This window comes from Motacilla alba, chromosome 18 (assembly GCF_015832195.1).
Source record: "Motacilla alba alba isolate MOTALB_02 chromosome 18, Motacilla_alba_V1.0_pri, whole genome shotgun sequence".
In the NCBI taxonomy this organism is placed as follows: domain Eukaryota; kingdom Metazoa; phylum Chordata; class Aves; order Passeriformes; family Motacillidae; genus Motacilla; species Motacilla alba.
In genome coordinates this window covers 8324971-8343907 of record NC_052033.1, presented here as the reverse complement: position 1 = coordinate 8343907, position 18937 = coordinate 8324971, and the positions used below count along the sequence as shown (strand labels likewise).

Below are 18937 nucleotides of genomic sequence, written 5' to 3'. Positions count from 1 at the left end.
AAGAGATGAGGTTTACACTGAAACTTTCAGGCTTGGGAAACCAGTTGTCCGACACATACCACCTATAGTCTTGCTGAGTTTACATGTGAAGAAAAGGGGACAGCACAGGAACTGGAAACCTTAACTAAATCAGAGAGTAAGACATCAGTGGCACACCTGGCCACAGATAACTGGAGAGATAGCGTATTTTACGATAATTTACCTAACCTATAGTCTGTTTCTGGGAAATCCACTAACATGTAAAGGACTACTGGTAAAAGACTGTTTAACATGTCTATCTTCCCCCCCCCCCCCCCACGGTTTTGTGTATTGCAATGCGGTCTTTGAGAACTCGTCTAGCAGAAGACAAGAGACCAATGAATTATTCCCAAGACATCGGAGACTGGACTGTTTACCCATCTGATAGTATTATCCTTGGACAGGAGAAGCTTTGGAAGCTCGTCTGATTATGAAAAGGACAAAGGACATCCTTGCCTCTGGCAAGAAAAAGAGTCTAAAAACTGGACTCGGACATGGCGATATCGTGCCACTACCACTCTGACGCGACAGGGGCTCAGGGCTGCGTTCGTGTGTCACCAGAGCCAATGTCCCGGGCTTGGCTCTGTCCGTTTTAATTCGTGGCCGGCTTAAATTGTGAATTCGAATGCAAAATAAATTTTATACTTTGTTATTTTATAATAATTTGACTCTCGCAAATTATTGATCCGGCTTAATTGGCAATTACATTTATAACGTCACCAACACCCGGCTCCCCTCCTACCTCAGCCGGTTTTTTGGGGGGTTTTTTATCTCTTTTGAGGCCATGGGAGACGCTAGTGTGAAATAACTCCAGTTTGGATCTGGCATACTACAGCATTTATACAACAACTGATAAATTCCTCCTCTAATGTAACGGGGTGCTGCTGCCATGGCACACACAGAGTGTTTAGGGGTTTGCTTCTTCTCACATGGCACAAATTCTTAAAAGTCAAGGCCCCATAATGAAACACATCAGAGAACTGGAATCATGGTGTGGTTTGTAGCTCCAGCATATTTTTATATATTCAGACTTACAGGTCAGGTCATCATTCGGACAAGGCTCTGAGGCACTGTGGGATTGCTGGGCTGTCCTGTGCAGGAGTTGAACTTGATCCTCGGTCCCTTCCAGGGCAGTATATTCCGTGATTCTGGGTGATTATTACATCTCCTGCCATCAAAGGCACGCTCACTGTGAGAGCTCGTGTGTGCATATGCCCAGAACTCTGTGTGCCCTGCAGCTCCATTAGTGATATCACCATTAAAAAGCAAACAATGTGTACAAGGACAAAGTGGCTTTGTTATATAAATAGGTGGCTGAACACTGGGCCTTTGCCAGGCACTCTAAATTTAATCTCTTCTGTTTGAAGCTTCTTCCATTTGGTTCAACACTTTTTGTGTTTATTTTTATCTGTTCAGAGAAGCCTGGACCGGTTTTTTGGTTCAAAGGGGCATGTTGGGGCTTTTTTTTTTGGCATTTATTTAAGGCCTTGCAAGGCCCAGGGTTAACGAAGTCTGTCAAAGGCAGGAGCTATGCCAAATACATTTGGCGTGATCTGTTCTGAAAATACAAAATCAGTAGGAAAACAAGAATCACAGAGTCATCAAGGTTGGAAGAGACCTTTAGGATCACCAAGTCCAATTGTCTACCCAGCACTGCCACTGCAGCCCCCAAACCATTAAATATCACTCAGTGGCAGATCCAGACGCCTCAAACACCTCCAGGTACGGCGACTCCATCACTTCCCTTGGGCAGCCCCTTCCAACGCCTGACTGCCCAGTTATTCCGGGCAGGGTGGTGCCGGGGGAAGGAGGCGACTGACTGGTGCTGCCTGGATTTAGGTATTTTTTTATCACTACACAGCAGCAGTAGCCAGCTGCCATCGCACCCCGCGGTTCCCCGTGGGGCTGCCGGCCGAGCCCCGGAGCGGGCGGCGGGTCGGTCGGGGCTCACACGAACGGGAGGCTCCGGCAGCGGCGCGGAACCGCGGGGCACCTCGGGCCGCTCCCGGGCCCCGGCCCGGCGGCTGCCCGGGCGGTCGCTGAGCGCGGTGCCCGGCGCGGCCCGTCCGCCCGCGGGTGACGTGCGCGGCCCCTGAGCCCGCCCCGCCCGCCGCGGGGAGCGCCGGACGCGCCGCTCCGGAGGCAGCGCCGTGCGGGGGGAGCGGCCCCGCGGTGCAGCCATGGAGCCGCTCCGCCGCCTCCTCCTCAGCCTGGCCGCGCTGCTGCTGCTCCCGCCGAGGCTCGCGGTAAGCCCGGGCCCGCTGGGCCGGAGAACGGCAGGGGCAGCCGGGGCGCGGGGAGGGCCGCGGGAGGGGAGCTGGGGGGCTCCCGCCGGGGTTAGCGAAGGTTGGCCGGGGGTGCCCGCAGCCCGGCGGTGTCCGCAGAGCCAGCACACCTCCCGGTCCGCCGTCGCTGCCGCCGTGTGCCCCTGGGCGCGCAGGCGAGGGGCTGCAGCCACATAGCCTGTCCCAGCCCACCAGCCGTGTACCTGCAGCTGAGCCCGCCTGGCATGTTACCTGGACGCGTATGTATGCGTACCTCGCAGTGTGAAAATACAGCTCATTTCCCACGAGGTAGTTGTACAAAGTAGCACAGAAAAACTTTTGAAACAGTAGTACAAAGAAACTTTTGTAAACTGAAACTTTGTAGATGGGTCGGGAACCAGTGAGACATGCTAGAAGGTTTGCTCTGTCCCTTAATAAGTATGGGGGTTTGGGTTTTTTTCTGGGAAAAAACCCCACATTGTATTGATAACCAAATACATGTGATTGCCTACATTCCTTCTATACTGTCATGGCATTTTGATCACTCTGTTTCCAGAGCAAATGCAGCAATGTGCATTAACGTACATGTGGTTGGTTGGGATCCAAACCCACAGTTTTAAATTCAAAGGTGGAAGACAAAGTGCACGAGTCACTGCCCTACAAAACCTCTTAAGAAATAACCAGGTTGGTTATAAGGTATTGCAATAGGTGGAGCAATAAAAGTGCATGGAATAGGGAAACTGGTGCAAAGCAGATGGAATGCTGAGCAGATTATTTTTACAGAGGTAATAATTTTAACCAGTGTACTTTACAGTGGGTGCTGTCTGCTGTGTGTGTACTGAGATGGATAGCTAACTTCAAAAATTCACTTCTGAAAGGTGTGCTTGTTAGCAGGTTCTCCAGATCAGGAGACAATGGAAAGGCCATCTGGCATTCACTGTTTCCATTATACTCAAGTGTAGCACAAAAAAACCTTTATGTTATGTTCTTTGATGGATTGTTCATTGTTACCTGAAAAAGCTGCTGTAATATATGGGGTTCTAGTTCAGGTTGAGCAAAGCTGAAGGCTTTGTTTTTCACCTGCGATATAATAACTCCACTCCCCTTCTTTAGAAGTAGAGTAAACACATTAGCAGTTAAGCTGGCAACATACCTACTCTTGTTACTTCATTAGGAAACTGGAAAAAATTAAATGCAGGCTGTCAACAAAAATTACTTTACAATCTTTACTGTATAGTGCTAATGTGTTTGTCTTAGACTGGTCTGTAAGGCTGGACTGAGGTCTTTTCATGGTGCTCACAGGTTTGGGTTTCATATTTTGCAAGGAAAATACTGATTTGCAACTTACTGAGTTTTAGAAACAGTTCTGAATAAGAACATTAAGAAATATTTTTAAATACCTAAATTATTTTTGACATCACCAGATTACTGCTAAATTTTATATAATTTCACTTGCATAATCACAAAAGACTGGACTCCTGTCCTGGTAGAATTCAGCCCATTTTTTCTCTAGATTTCCCTCTTCCCTTGGTTTCCCTGCTCTGCCATCTCAGCTCAGATCAGTGTCGGAGTTCTCCATTTCTGTTCCTTTTCTTGGCTCTTACCCTGGTCTTTTTGCTCTGCGAGCTGTGGATCCTCACCATGACTTCCAAGTTGAAATCTATTCTGTAGTTCAGTTGCTTTTCAGAACTAGTTTTCATTCCTGTGAACTCAGTCCCAGTCATCTCACCTGTGAATAACCCATTTAACTGTGGAGGCTTATTTAAAACTATTCATGTCACTTGACTAATAAACTCCCATGAGAAAGACTGGCATACAATTTCAGTGTTGAGGTAACTTCAAAACATGAGGTTGCCTAAAGATTTTGCAGATTGTTTTTTCTGTAGATTTCTTTTAAGAGTAGTGGTGGTGATCTGCTGTTTTGTAAGTTCTTTGGCTGATAATTGTACTCTTTGTTACCTAATAGCCCATCTCTAATATTGTTTTTTTAGTTTGTATAAGTTCATACAAGGTCTTCCTTTCGTCTTCCTTTCCTGACTGTTCTTTACAGACAGGAAAATGCTGCTTCTTGCTGTTTGGGTGACACAGTTTACAGCTCTTGGAACTGCCCTCCAATGAATGGGAGCACATTAAAAAGATGAAATCTCAGATAGAGCAATGAGAAATGCAGCAGAGCTGTCAGTAAATTACAGTTGCCATCAATATTACACAGTAATGATTTACAGCTCTCTTTAGAGTGAAAAATCCCTTGTTTTTGTGAGCCCTGGGATGTAGCAAACTGTGCTTGTTTCTCTTTTAATGCAGAGTCAGTGCAACTGAAAAATACCAACCTCCCTGGGATTAAAGTGGCATTTGGAACATGGGTCTGTCCCCTCCTGCAGCCGGTGGGACGAGTTTCAGTGCTGGGTTACACTGTGTAGGCAGCACCTGACATGGAAAAACCCCGGCCTCAGCCAGGTGCTGTTTCTTCTGGTGTGTTCTTTATCTCAGCATGAGGTGTTTGGCCAGAGAACCGATAGGTGTGAAAACCCATGTGAGACAGCAGAAGGTTTACGGAGGACATATTCAAGCATTGAGTTAATGAATACTTTTTATTTGAGTTGCAGATCTCCTTAGTTGCTAAAAAAAATAGTATAATAGGGTTTAGAGGTGTTTTTTTTTTTTTTTTTTTTGTGGGGGAGGGAAATGTAATTTGTCTTGCACACCTAAATTATCATGGACAACTCTGTCCTGGAGTATAAATTCATGTGTTCATAACTCTGCTGTCATTTGGGTTGTTGGTGTTCTTGTGGCTATTGAAATACATTTGGGTTTTACACAGAAAATCAAATGTGAAAGCTCTGCTGGAAGTTCCTGGTGGAGAGACCACTCCAAGGTGAGTCCAGGCAGGGAACAGTTGGAGTGGATCTCCTGTACTGCTCAGTTTTTCCATTGCATGGAGGAGTGGGTGTATGAATGGGTGTATGAATGAGAACTCACTGAACTGGGTTACAGCATGATGAGAAATGGCTAACCAAGCCGTTAAAATTCAGTTTAAGATTAAAAGATCTGTAGATTTCATTTCGCTTTCTAGGAACATAAAACATATTTTTGTCAACTCTCTTTCGTATCTTAACTTCGTTATTAGTTATACTGGAAAACTCCCCCCAGTAGTTTACTGAATTTTACAAAGACTTTCTTCATGGCCTGGTTTTATCATGCACAAGGGAGCCTTAGCCTGTAGCCTGGCAGTGTAATGAGATAGCTGTCAAAACCAGGGTAATGATTCACAGGCTATCTGTGATGAATATGCCGAGTGCCTGCAGTGTGTGCTAATGTCTAAAAATATTTTGCTTTGCGTCCTTATGGGTTTACCAGCTGTGGTTCCACTAGCATCAATTATGGTATAGGCTTTTGTTGTTGTGAGGATAGTGTCTGGTGCTGTCAGTGCTGAAGCTGGTTTTTAATAGTTTTTGAATAAAATGGGAATGCATAGCCTGATGTTTATGAGGCTAAGTACGGAGTGAGGAATATCAGAGGTTTTTTTTCCTTGAGTGATAATTTGTATCTTGTCAACATTTTGGTTTGGTAAGCCAGGTGTTATCAAAGAAATTAGAGGGCTGTTATAGTTAGCAAACCGTCCATCGTTTATCATCCATCAGTCCAACACATTAAGTTTGGTGCATATGTGCTCCTACTTCAGACTCAGAAAAGAAAATTATTTCCCTGCTAAGACATGGCACGGTTTTATTTACTCGTGAGCACACAATTATCTCTATGAAATCAGTAACAGTTCTTGAAATCAGCACACACTGTCATCCATCCGGGGTCACTGGGAAGTGTTTTCCTGTTCTTTATTCATACTTGAAGAACCTCGTGTGGTATCACCCCCACAGCAAAACATATTTCTGGGTTGCAGAGCTGTAACCTCAAGGAACTCAGTGGCCTGGTTTTCTATCTGCTTTTCCCACTGACTTCAGTGTGATTTGTGCCTTCCTGATGACCTTTGTTTCAAAAATGGTGGTTTTAAGCAGATGAATTAATAGAAAAAATTATTGCTGTGAGAATCTGCTCTCTTCTAACACAATAAAACAAACTAAGGCATAGCTTTGGTAATCCTTAGAAAAATCATAGCTATTGGGGTGAAAGATGTTATCACCCTTGACACTGAACTGCACCACACGCACCAGAACTTGTTCTACAGCTTTCACTGACCTTCACTTCACTGCCGGGTCCTTCAGAATTGTTTTGAGTAATTTTGTTACTTGGATTTCTAAAACATTTTAACTAAAGATATGGTAGATCTAGACTGAGGGGAAGAGTCTTATGGGAGACTTTACTAGTATATATCATTTCTTTTGCTATTAGGTAGTATATTTCTATTCTAGCTTAAAAATACTCTTTTCTGCTTAGCCACAAATTTTAGGCTGTTATGGATTATTAGCAGTCAGCTTTAAAACTTTTGTCAAATTTGAATGCAATGAGAGCTTGAAATTTTGTCTTTTGAATTAAATGATTAAAATTAATTCTAAAGCAGTCCCCAGGTAATTTCAAATTATTGGAAATCGTTAACCTTATATTGCTGTTGATGTGGAAGATTGTTATGAGTACAGACTGTCAAGGCAGTAGAAGCTCTTACTGAATTCCAAAGAGGGTATGTGTTAAAATAGATGTTGCAATTTCAGATGAAGTGAAAGAAGGAACCAAACCAGGTTTTCCTTCCGCCTCATTTTCTTCGTTCACTAAATTAAGTTCTTTTTGCTTAGTTGCTTCATGTCCTGACATATTTTTCTTGGGGTCAGTTGTATCTTCCTAGAAATAGAATGGCAATATGAAATAAAAGTCTCTTAAGAATTTGCATTGCATCACAACAGTTGGGACCTCACCCTTGCAGGGAGGGAGGACAGGATCTGTGTTACCAGTTATTATAGAGTCTGTCTCAGGACTGAGATTATGATATCTTTTTGTGGTAGAGAAAGCTCTTACATACTTCACAGAAAAATGAAAACAAGTGTGTCTTGTACATACAGATTTTTATAATTTCTATAGTTTTTCATTGCATTGCTAATCCCAGGCTTTAATCCATTAATCAATTAATTACAAAGCTTTGTGTTCAAAATAAATCTATTCAATAGTTGCAACTTTGATACTTCAGTCTCTAGCCACTGATATAAGTTACAAAAAACCCCAAGAGAAAGTATTTTTAATTTCTCAGTCTGGGTGAAACACAAGTAATTATTTAAATAATCTGTTCCATTTTCTATCTATTGCTTGATAAAATTTGAAAGAATAAAGCCTTGTTTCCATAATATTATACAAACTCCCTTGCCTTCTCCAAGTGACTACTGTACACACTGAACAAAATGAATGAGCAATATTGCATAGCAAAATCTACAGAGTCATTGGGGCTTTTCTTAAATTTAGGTCAAATTCTTCACCAGGGTCAGTGTGCTACTGAGCTGGGTGATGTCAACTGCATGATAGCACGTGCTTTGAAAATGATGAGTGAATAGATGATTTTAATAATGGCATTTTATGTATTTCATCTGTGTTCAAATACAAATTTATAAGTAAGGGAAGAACTAATGAATTCTGCCCTATATTCAATCTTTCCCCCAAAGGAGATGTTATCTTCAACACACACGGTTGCAGTGACCACATCAATGTGACTTTGATAGCTGAATATAAGAAAGCCCTTCAGAAGAAGTGAAACTTAAACATAGACCGGAGGTGGCAGGGGGAAGGGGTTTGAGGGAGAACATCAGAAAAGCTGTGTATTTTACAGGGAAACGATGCATGCATGTGGCAGGATCTCCTTGTCAAAGGAATCCCAGGGCCTCCGTGCTGGTTTCTGTCCCAGTGAAACTCCTTGGACAGGGAGCAGAACTGGGCCCAGAGCCGATGGGTTCCCTGGCTGGAGAGACCTGATGGCTCTTCCAGGGTGCTGTTCCCGTGGTGCCTGTGAACGCCACAAGTCCTTCCCATCCCAGGAAAGTTCACATCTCCCTGTTAGCCATGCCAGACACCATGGGATGGTAGCTGGAAGTGGTGCTTTTCCTCTCCCATGCCAAGGGTCCTACACTAAAAGCTTTAGAAAAAGCTGTTGGGATTTCATGATCTTGGTCATATCTAAGAGCTTTCTGAGAACTGTCTAGGACTGTCTAGGCAACAGCCAGGTGTTCATTTGGTTTTCCACTGAAACTTGCAGGAACACTTCTTCAGCTATGGTTTTCTTTCTCTGTTGTTCAGCTTGTGACTGGAGGGAAGTACAGAAATGTTTTCCTGCTCCGAGTGCAGTGTGCAGAGGAACCCTTTGCATGTTTGTACTTCTGTTGGGTCCCAAGTCCTAGGAACCTGCTAAAACACCAACAATCTGGAAGACAATACTGGTTACTGATGTTTTGATCAGAGTTTCAGAGCTCACATTTAATTCCTTAATTTCTGTATCCTTGATGCCCTAATAAATAGATATTCAAATGAATATCTATGAAAGTGTTAAATCTACAATCTACAACAAGTAATGTTCTATACACTGTGTATTCCTGATATGTGATACCCAACCATTCTCATGATGGTTATTTTACAGGCAAATGTTTAGTGAAAATGTTACATGTATTTATTTCTTAATCAGAAGACAGGAAGAGAACATGGTTTATGAAGAATATACTGATTCTGTAAGATAAGATAAAAGATAAGACTTGTACAGAGAATAAGAAGTAGCCTAGAAAAACAATCTTAAGTCTGTATACACAGATGATGTTGTGGATTTGCTGTATGTTGTATTTTAGTTGCAACTAAATTTCATCACCAGTCATTACATTCTGGGTGTCAAATTCCCACCTGCAATTTAAAGGAACTCAAATAGTTTTAATTTCCTGTCTTTAACAGTTGTATTTTCTTGCTCAATTTACTGTTTCACTCTAGGTGCAGTTTCACTGTGCTTACTAAACTGAGCCTCACAATCAGATGGTTTTCAGCCCTGAAGGGTTGTGATAGTGGAGTGTAGGTTGTGTCTTCCCCCTCTCACTGCAGAATCAGTGAATCTGGCTTGTTAAATGCTGATTTAGGAAGACTGGGCTAATGATGATTAATCAATTACACCATCCTAAGTGTAGTTTTGTATACAAAAATACCTTGGTGACAAAATTTTCATTAATTACTTTGATACAGTGGCTACAACAGTTTAACAAAAGTAATAATACAGACGACTGAGATCTCCTAACTTTATAACAGAGCCCCTCTGCTTTTACACCCAATCAGGTTGTTAGGCTTGAAAGGTACTGTGAGTTCAGTTCTGATCAGTAGCATCTTGAGGTGCTTTTTTATAGGGCAACTGTTATGCACTGTCCCTGTTTGAACAAATACTGCAAAGTTTAATCCCAGATGTAAATATTTTATCTAGGTGCAGATGACTCTGCAGCCTGCATAATTTAATGCCATGCAATCAATATTATATTTATGTGTTAAGATACTTTTCCCATTTTTTTTCTGGCCTTACAGCAATTATTTCTGATCTATGGTTGACTTGTACTTCCATTTTTTTCTGCACTGTGTGTTTTACAATTGTGTGCTCCAGCTGATTATGACTGCAAAGAAGAATGTACAATATTTATAGGTGCAATCTGAGTGTTGGCTAGTTATCCTTTTATCTCTGTATTATCCTTTTAGCTCTGTGCTTTGCCTGAAAGTATAATGCTTTAGTTGGATTGCACTAAAATGTATAGCGTTCAAAGTTATTCCTTGTATTTTAATTTGGCAGTTAAGTATTTTGCTTTGCAGTAATTCTAACATGACCAGTAATTGTTTTTTTACAATAAGTCATTGAAGACATTAGTTTTGTAAAATGAATGCATTTTCATTTTGTGTGGTAGGTTAAGAACTATATTTAACTGTGAAACTTTGAAGCGTGGCAGGTGTCACGCAGATGAGCAATGCAGATACAGCCTGCAAACAAAAAGTTACTTGAGCAAAAACTTGAGCCCTGGAAAACAGAAATGGGTCAGTCTTAGGATGTCTGGGATCATCTTTAGGCAGGAAGAGAAGAGCAGGCATTAAATTAACATGCTTGTTCTGCTTTATGTGATGGAAGACCTTGGACTTAGTCTCAGTTCCCACAATAATTGCACAGTTCTGAGTCCTTGGTGTTTGTGTGATGCCCTTTTAATAAAATTCCTTTTCCTGCAAGGGCCAGGCTCAAAACCTGCTTGGGCTGGAGGAAGGAGAGTGGCACCAAACTGCTCCCCAGGGGCAGAATGAATTGGAATGGGAAATGCAGGTTTGAGCCCTGCAGCCAGCTGCTTTCTCAGAGATGACTGTGGATGTGCTCATCCTGATGGGTCATATTCCTTAACAGTGTTATGTGCTCTGTACTGCAGACAGACAGTATTGTATTGGGAGACATGAGGAATAAAACCACAAGAGATTCACCAGTATGGATCTTCTCCAGCCTTTAAACTGCATCTCTCCTAAATATTTTGCCCTTGCTCAGAGGCAGCTGACAGTGCTTGCAGCTCCACCTGTCTCAGCCACAGCAGACTATTTGTCATTGTTCAGTTGTATTTATCCAGGTTCCATCCAGCCAAGGGCTCTTCATTTCTAGGGGGCTGAACCTGGCAGAGTACCTGTACTGTGTACCTGGGAGGAGAATGGCTTTGACATTGACATGTGGGTTCTCTGAGCTGCTCTGAACTTCCTCACTCTTCATAACTTACTGCATGGTCTTTTTGTCAGTCCTTTCCTAGATCAGCCCTGTCTCTGGTCTCTCCTAATACTAGTGCAAGAAGATTTGATATCAAATTGAAAATGGAGCTGGAGTTAAAGCATATCCCAGTCTGTTTCTAGAGGAACTTAGCACAGTAACATCTGCAGTATTAACAGCAAATTAACCAAACCAAAAATCACTGAATTCAAAGGGGCAAGAAAGTTGTTCAGTCCGTGCATTTAAAAGAAGGGATGTTCTAGCCCATGTACTGTCTGCCAGTTATGAGTAAACTCTGTAGTGAATAATCATACTCATCATATTGGTTTTTCTTTTCCAGAACAGCAGCTCAGTAACTGTGCCAGAAACACTGTTGTTTGTTTCAACCCTGGATGGAAGTTTGCATGCTGTCAGCAAGAGGACAGGAGCAATCAAGTGGACTTTAAAAGAAGGTGAGCAGGAGGTGTCCTGATGGCCTCTACTCAGTAGCAGAAACAACAGATTAATTGGCAATTCCAACTGTTGTAAGATCTGATAAATACTTTCTTTTATTTTTTAATTTTGTTCTTGTTCTAGAATTAAGCTACAGTGTTTCTAGAGTCATGTTCATCTTCATAATTTTACTTGTAGGTATTTTCCAGGTTTATATGAGGTTTTTTTAGGTTTTTGGGGATTTGTTTGTTTGGTTTTTTTCCCCTGGATGTTTAAGGTGTGGTGATATGATTGGTAGGTGTCATGTTTTATGGGAATGACTGCAATAGAAGCAAGCATAGAACAGAATAGATGTGTCAGCTTTTGGAACTGATGGCAAAGGGTTGCTGTCTCTGGAATACCCTACATTCTCTGGTGCAGTGCATATCCTGCAAACCTCAGGGATTTTTCTATAACAGATGTTTAGGAACACACAGTTTTTTAACTAAAAGAACTGCACTTGTATAAAGGAATTTAACATTGTTCAGTGACTGGAAGTGATTTTGTAATTTTAATTACTGAGCAGAGCTAGTTCTGTCTTGATGAAAAAATTAGTATTTGTAAACAAAATTAGCAAATTTTTTTTAGTGGGACTCTGATTATGTATGGCAGATATGATAGTAGCACCTTCACGTCTGGAAATAAATTAGAGGGTCAAATGGAAGTAGTCAGTGACTGCATCATTCTGTCCTCTGTTTTTAAACCTGTCAGATTAGTAGGTGAGCCGAAGTGGTGGGAAATGGATTGTGCCTGTCTGGTGTCTGCAGTACCAACCAGTTGTTCTTCTTTGTGAAGCTATTTGTATTTGAAAGCAGATCTATCAGACAAAAAGTTAACTTTTTAAATGAGCAAAGAAGGCTTTCGTAGCTCTTAGAGTAGAAGGGGCTAAGCCAAGTATTTTCTTGAAGGATCTTGGTCTTCTCCCATCTCCTGTTTAAATTTAGACCCATCCTTTTCCTGAACAGCCCTGCCTAAAAGCAGGTTGTCAGCTTCCCAATTTAGTGCTGCTGTAGGCTAAGAAAAACTTGCTGGTCTCTTTGTCATTCCAGTGACACAAACATACCCTGCCTAGTGCTAGTCTAGGAGGGTATCACAACTGGCATTGCTTTGCAGCCACACTTAGTAAATGGCAAGAGGTTTTTTGCAGAAGAAATGAACACACTTTGGTAACAAAAGTAATCTTGATCAGAGTGTGTTGCTCAGGGAACTTCCCTTGTTTAAAAAAGAATTGTTGCAAAACTCTTGTTGGTTCTGTAGAACTGCCAGACTGGAAAATCTAGTTTTATGGAACTTCTTGTTTCCTCTCTGCTGCTAACTTCTGCATCTTTTGTACATGAGATGTGCTCGCTCGATTTTGGCAAAACACTTGCTGCTCCTTAGTTCATTTCTGTGTAATGGGGCAACACACAGGGGTCAGTGAAAGAAGAATTAGTGGTAGGTGTCAGTGTTCCAAGATGCCTCCTGAGTTAACTGAGTTAAGTGGACACGGAACAAGGGCCTGTGCATATAAATTGGTGAATTTATTTGTAGTGGGAGGGGGTTTATTTATTTTTGCAAATCTGTATTTGTTGGTGGTCACCCTGTGGGTGGGAGGCCCAACAGTGTTGGAAACAAATGAAAGCCCATTCAGCTTTCTGTGCTGAACCCCTGGAGAGACCTAATAGTGCAGAATTCATTATTAATATTAGTGTATAAACACAGTAGTTGGGTGCACTGTCTGTCAGCAACATGCTGGTGCTGTAACAAAGACTACCTGGCAGGAAGCTGCCTGCCCTGCAAGCAGTGCTCTTGCAGGTGCCATTTTACCCTGATTATAGCAGATAAACCATGTGTTGTAGCTCAGGTGCTTTGAGAAGTTGTGGAGGTCACCTGGAGCACTGCAGTGGCACTCACCAGGAAGGGAACATTTTATTACTGCACTTGAGCAGCAAGGTATTTAACAAAGGGCAATTCAGGTACATTTTATTTTCATTAGGGGAAAAAACCAAGGCCATGTTCATTATCAGGCAGTGCTTAAACAAACATGAATATCTTGCTATGTGTGGCTTGTTTTCATTTAGCACTGAAGCTTATCTTAGGTGTGTGGAGTAAATGAGGCAATGATTATCACCACAATAACATGTTTGGGTTTCCTTCCTTCATGGAGTGCTGGCGAGAAAGGCAGTCAGAATAGTTGTGTGCCCATAAAGCAGGCAACAAGTAGGCTAGTTAGGAATAGGACTTACCACTGTCAGAAATAAGCTGTGTCCCTGCAGTTATATGTGATGAGACCGTGGACTTACTTGTTGAGGGTGATTAAAATCTCCATTTCCTGTTGGCTTCAATGGTTCTTGTTCTCTGGCAGTTCTCAGGATTTTTCAGTGAGCAGGCAGCTATTGCTGCTCATTTCCTGGGCCTTGGAAAGCTGGCAAATGGTTGGAAAGTTTAGAGAAAAACCCATATTCCTCCTCCTCTGTAATTTCTGAGAGGCACCTTTGCTTGTGCTGTGAGCCCACACTAACAGCTGGTGTTGGAAGGGCTGTGGCTCACATTTCACATCAGCTGAATGAGGCTCTTGGTGCCACCCCTGATCAATACAAGGAGCTGTCAGCCCCGAGTGACAGTGGCACGGGCTCCCATAGGCTCCCACTTTTCTGCACTTGCCACTAGCAAGATACTTAGTCAGCATCCTCAGTAAGGTTCCTTAGGATGAAACCTCTTTCCCAAAATTGATGGAAAACTTTTGTCATTTCCTACAGACCTCTTTGAAAGGTACAGAGGTGCAGCCCTTCAGATTTGTGTTTACATGCAAGTGGACAGAGAAAGAGATGGTCATGAGAACCTGTTGCCAAGGCAGAATCTGGAAAAAGCTTTCCTCCTTGCTGTCAGACTTTATTTCACAGTTCTGATTTCAGTGTGAGCTTTAACAGTTTGATTTTAAGGCTGCGCTGTTCCCTCACATCTTTGTAAAACTCACCTTGTACGCCTCTGTTAACTCAAGAGCTTGGTTTATTGAACTCAGCATTGAATTTGAGATGCTAAGGCTGCAGTGTTCCAAGCTGTACTCTTGGGCAGGCTGTTCCTCTGTTCTCTCTGACCTGTTGCATTGTTCAAAGGGGTCTCTTTTTTTTTTTTTTTTTTTTTAATTCACCAGCTCCTTAAAAGCTTTCCCTTAAGAACTAATTCAAAGTATTTTGCCAGAAGAACATTTAATATATGCAGATTTGGATTGTCATTTAGAGCCAGTAGAAATTTTGTTATGATCTTCAGTTCTTTGTAGCAGTCAAGAAATGATGGTGCACAATCAATTTAAAAGGTTTTGATTTCCAACACCTCACTTATAACCTGTAGATTTTAGAGGGCTCTTATGATAAGACAAAGGTATAAAGATTCTATCTATTTATGGGATCCAATATACAGATTTTAAAGGGCATGTCTGAGGTCTGTAGGTCTTGCTTTAGTAACAGTGGTTTTTCCCATGCAAGAAATAATATCTTTGTGCATAGTTGTAAATTAATAAGGATTGTCAAAACAAACCAGTTGTAGAACAGTACTGTTTTCAGCAAATTCCAGAGCACAGTTTGTGTCTCTAGCCTCACTTGCAGTCCCTGCAGCAGCAGATGAGGATGGGTTTCAATTGGCCCGTTAGACCAAACCTTGTGGTAGGGCCTCAGGGCAGGAAACCGTTTTCCCAGCTCATTCCAGTGGGGCGGTGACTTACTCACTGTTTCAGCCTCCCACTTCTCCTTTCCAGTCATTGGCTCCAAGGGCACATTGCAGTGATGATAACATGCAACTTTATCTTTATCTTGTATGTTAAAAATACTCGGAGTTTGGGCAAAGGGCAAATTTATCTTACAATGTATTTGTGAAATATGGAGAAGAGTCAAGTGCATTATATTTAGTGTGTGGGTACAGTTTCATAAGGCTTTTTTCCATATATGTATGCAAAGTGTGGGTCAGAACCATCTGAACCGTGTTATACACTTCTGCTCACACACAAATATATTCTGGCCATGATGCAACCCAAACTGGATTGGGACATCTGCCTGCTGCCAGGTCAAAATGTTCATTTTGGGGAAGTGGAATAGAGCCAAATAATTTACCAAATTACCGGGCAGACGTTATGTTAACAGCTTTTTAATAACTGCTGTACTTGTAAATAAACACTTGGAGTTCTAGAATAAATCTTTATAATGTAGGATCAATCTCCTTTTGTTTTTTGTTTTTTTGTTTTTGTTTTTGTTTTTTTTTTTTTCTTAACAAGGTTTATTTTACATTTTTTTTTGCTAATAGAGGCTGTGTTACCAGTTTAGGAACTAAAGCTGATGTGTGCTGAATTGCAAGTTTTTAATGTAGGAATCAGTAACATAATCTGTCTTAGTGGAGGCTGCAGGAAAAAAAATATTGGAAACCCATGGAAATATCTATAGAAAACTCAGTCTTCTCTCCAGCACTGGAGATAATTACAGGATGTTGTCTTGCTTCCTAACTTGCCCCCACCATGCTCCAGAATTGTTTTGACATCTGTTTTCTTAGTCTAGAAAGTGGAAAAAGCTTTCTGTAGGACCTTGCAAGAATTTGGCTTTTCCCTGCTACATGGCTGAAGGCTTGAGGGAGATGTATTTTTCAGTTTGATCACATTTTCTGTCCAGCTTTCATTCCAGTACAGAACAGCTGCTGCTGTGTTCAGTGGTTGTCACCGCTGCTGTTGGTGTTGGAACAGGTCAGGCCTGGTGGAGGGACTTTCCCAGGTACAGGGAGCTGCACTCCAGGGAGTTTTGGAAGCAGAGTGTCGTGCTTCAGTCCCAGCATGTCAGCACTTGAGTGGGGAGCAGCTGGAGAGCAGTGGAGGCCTCAGTGCTCTGACTTTTGCAACAGCTTTTTCTGTTTGCCCCCTTGGTGGAGCAAAAGGTGACTTCAGTCACAAGAGGGCTCACTCTTTTACTGCTCTGTGCTCAAGCATATGAAAACTATTGAAAGAACTGGCAACAATTAATTGAACTTAAGATTCTCTTTTTATCTCAGAGCAAGTTCTTATGTCAAAACAAACTTTGAAATAGAGGCTGGAACAGGTCCCAAACCACATGAAAGTCAATGTGAAGAGTTTATTGTCTGTCTTCAAAGGATCTCTGCAGAGCCACAACCTGGGTTCAAGATCATGCAAGTGTTAAGAAAATGAGAAAATTTACATCATCTCAGTAACTAAAAATGTAGAAAAATGTCTTTCCACAGCCTGTCTTTCCAGGTGGATGGTGCTAGTAGTGACAGGAGAATTCCTTTCACTTTAGAAAACTAACTCCTCCATCCTTGTGAAGAGCCTCATATGTGGAAATTAATCAGAAATCTGTAAATGCTTTCTAACAGTTTATACACAACACTTCTCTGTGCAGGAAGACATCAGAATAATCAGTGTTTTGGTTCATGTGCCACTAAGTACTAAAAAAATTCCTGCTGCTTTGTCATAACTTCTTAATCTGTTCTATCTACCACTTTTTTTATCTTTGCTCATAAATCAAGTTCCAGTTACTAAGAAATAAGTAAAAGCAGGAATTTTTTCATTTCTGATGAAGGACATGATGTTGAAGACCCGATACTAAAGAGAAGTTCAAGGACTTTCATGACAATGATGCTTCTGTACACACTGAATGGCTTGGGATGTGCCCTAAGACTCCTTCGTGTCATCTGATAGGCAGCAGTGCTTCAGAAAAACACTGCCAAACAGAGACCTTCGTGAGACTTCTGGCATTGTTTATTGAAGTGTAGGAGACCTGTATTGATGACATTGGAAACTGCTTTCAGTGACATTTTCCCAACAGCTTTCAGAAATACAAGCTGAGGGATAAAACTCAATGCAAGTAATTATTGCACAGATATGTGTGGGTGTGTCCTTTCACTATTGTAGTACTGTGTGGGCAATAAAATCATGCAGAAATCCTCAGATCTTTACCTGGAGCAGAGGGGAGCACTTTATTTTGGTTGATAAAAGTAGATTGCCCAGTCTTAGAAAATTAAGCAAAAACAAGGTATTAGCCCAAAAATGCTTTGCTGTATTACTACTCTCCCCTGTATTTTCAGGATAGAGAGCTCTAGGGAAGCATTACTAACCAGGCTCTCCTGCAAATGTCATGGACAAACCAGCATCAGTTTCTAGAAGACATAACCTAACTTTGAAATTTCCTGTAACTGTTCACGTTTTCCTGAGCAGTGTTTGAAAAACCCCTGAAATACTGAGATATTTGAGGCAATCCCAGTCTGTGTTGGTCTCACCTCACTCTGAGGTGTCCTGCCAGTAACAGTGCAGTTAGCAAAGTTGGAGATTTATTCAGATTGTAGTGGTTTTACTCTGTAATGTCATATAACAGCTTCACACCACTATTTAATTCAGAGAAAAAGCAGTCCTCTAATTAAAATGAAAAGTTTCTGAAGATTATTCTGACAATAAGCTATTTATGTTAGTTAGTCTTATGTTTAGCCCAGGCTGACTAGAAAGTGATTTTGTAGAAAATCTGCATTGTTAAAAATGAAACAATAAATACGCAGTCACTTCAAAAACAAGTTGTGCAGCTTTGTTACTCCTAGTGATCATTTGAGGGCATTTGTAGGAAGAGGAAAGAGTTGCCCCAGTGCTGCTAGTGAAGCTGCTGTTATTTCACAATAGTCACTGCCACCACAGGTGAGAGTTTATTTTCTTACCAAGACTCTCTTTGTGTAATCAGTTCTTCAAGAGACTCACCAAGTTTATTTAGCTTTTGCCTTTAGCAATGGTTGTAGCATTTGCATTAAATCTTACCTAACTGAGCCAGGTGTTGCTTGTTCTGAGCCAGGTGTCACTGTTCTGATTCATGATGCTGTTTCTTTCACAAAACTGAGCGTTCCTTTCCCATGAAGCATTTGTGATTACAAAACCTCTTGCCTTTGGTCTTTAATGTCTCTCTTCTTTTAGGTAATTTCACCCAGATTTAGGGATACCCTGAGCCCGTACACTTGGTCTCAGTTTGCCTTTAGTAGTTCAACCCAGCAGCTCAGCTCAAGTCAATCCACTGTATATGATGGGCAAAAAATGCTTTTTTCTTGCTTTTCCCTAGGGATGGAGAGCTGATGATGTAAGTCACCATGTGTTGTACTAGATATTATAAAGCTTGTGGAATACTTCAAGCAAACACTGAGAAATAATTAACATGTAATCAATGAGAGCAGGAGTCCCTCCCAACATATCCTGAAACCAGTTTCTTCACACAAGGGATAGAAATGAATTGCTTCATGGAGTTAATGCCATAAAAAGTCTGACTAAGCAGCCTGGTCTGTAGAGACAGATACAGAAGATGAGTCACTAAACTCCTTTGTTTGAATGTTAATTATTCTTATGGCCTTTGATGTGTGTTTGGGTTCTCAATGAATTAAATGGAGTTTATTTTGACACCTTTGGGAGTGTATCCTGGAATATTTTTAGGCTTGAAGAGAAAAAAAATTACATGAAGTTATGTTTTGAACAAAGCTGCTCTGCATGTTTACTGTTGTAAGAAGA

General features: G+C 41.5%; 1 protein-coding gene across 1 annotated transcript in view; it reads left to right on the top strand.

Moving 5' to 3' along the window:
• Positions 1–1677: 1677 nt before the first annotated feature.
• ERN1 (endoplasmic reticulum to nucleus signaling 1) overlaps positions 1678–18937 on the top strand; it is a 33154-nt gene continuing 15894 nt past the window's right edge. The window contains exons 1-2 of the mRNA XM_038157341.1: positions 1678–2264; positions 11300–11411. Coding sequence (XP_038013269.1) covers positions 2199–2264; positions 11300–11411 — 178 coding nt within the window. The 5' untranslated portion in view covers positions 1678–2198. The remainder of the gene's footprint in view (positions 2265–11299; positions 11412–18937) is intronic.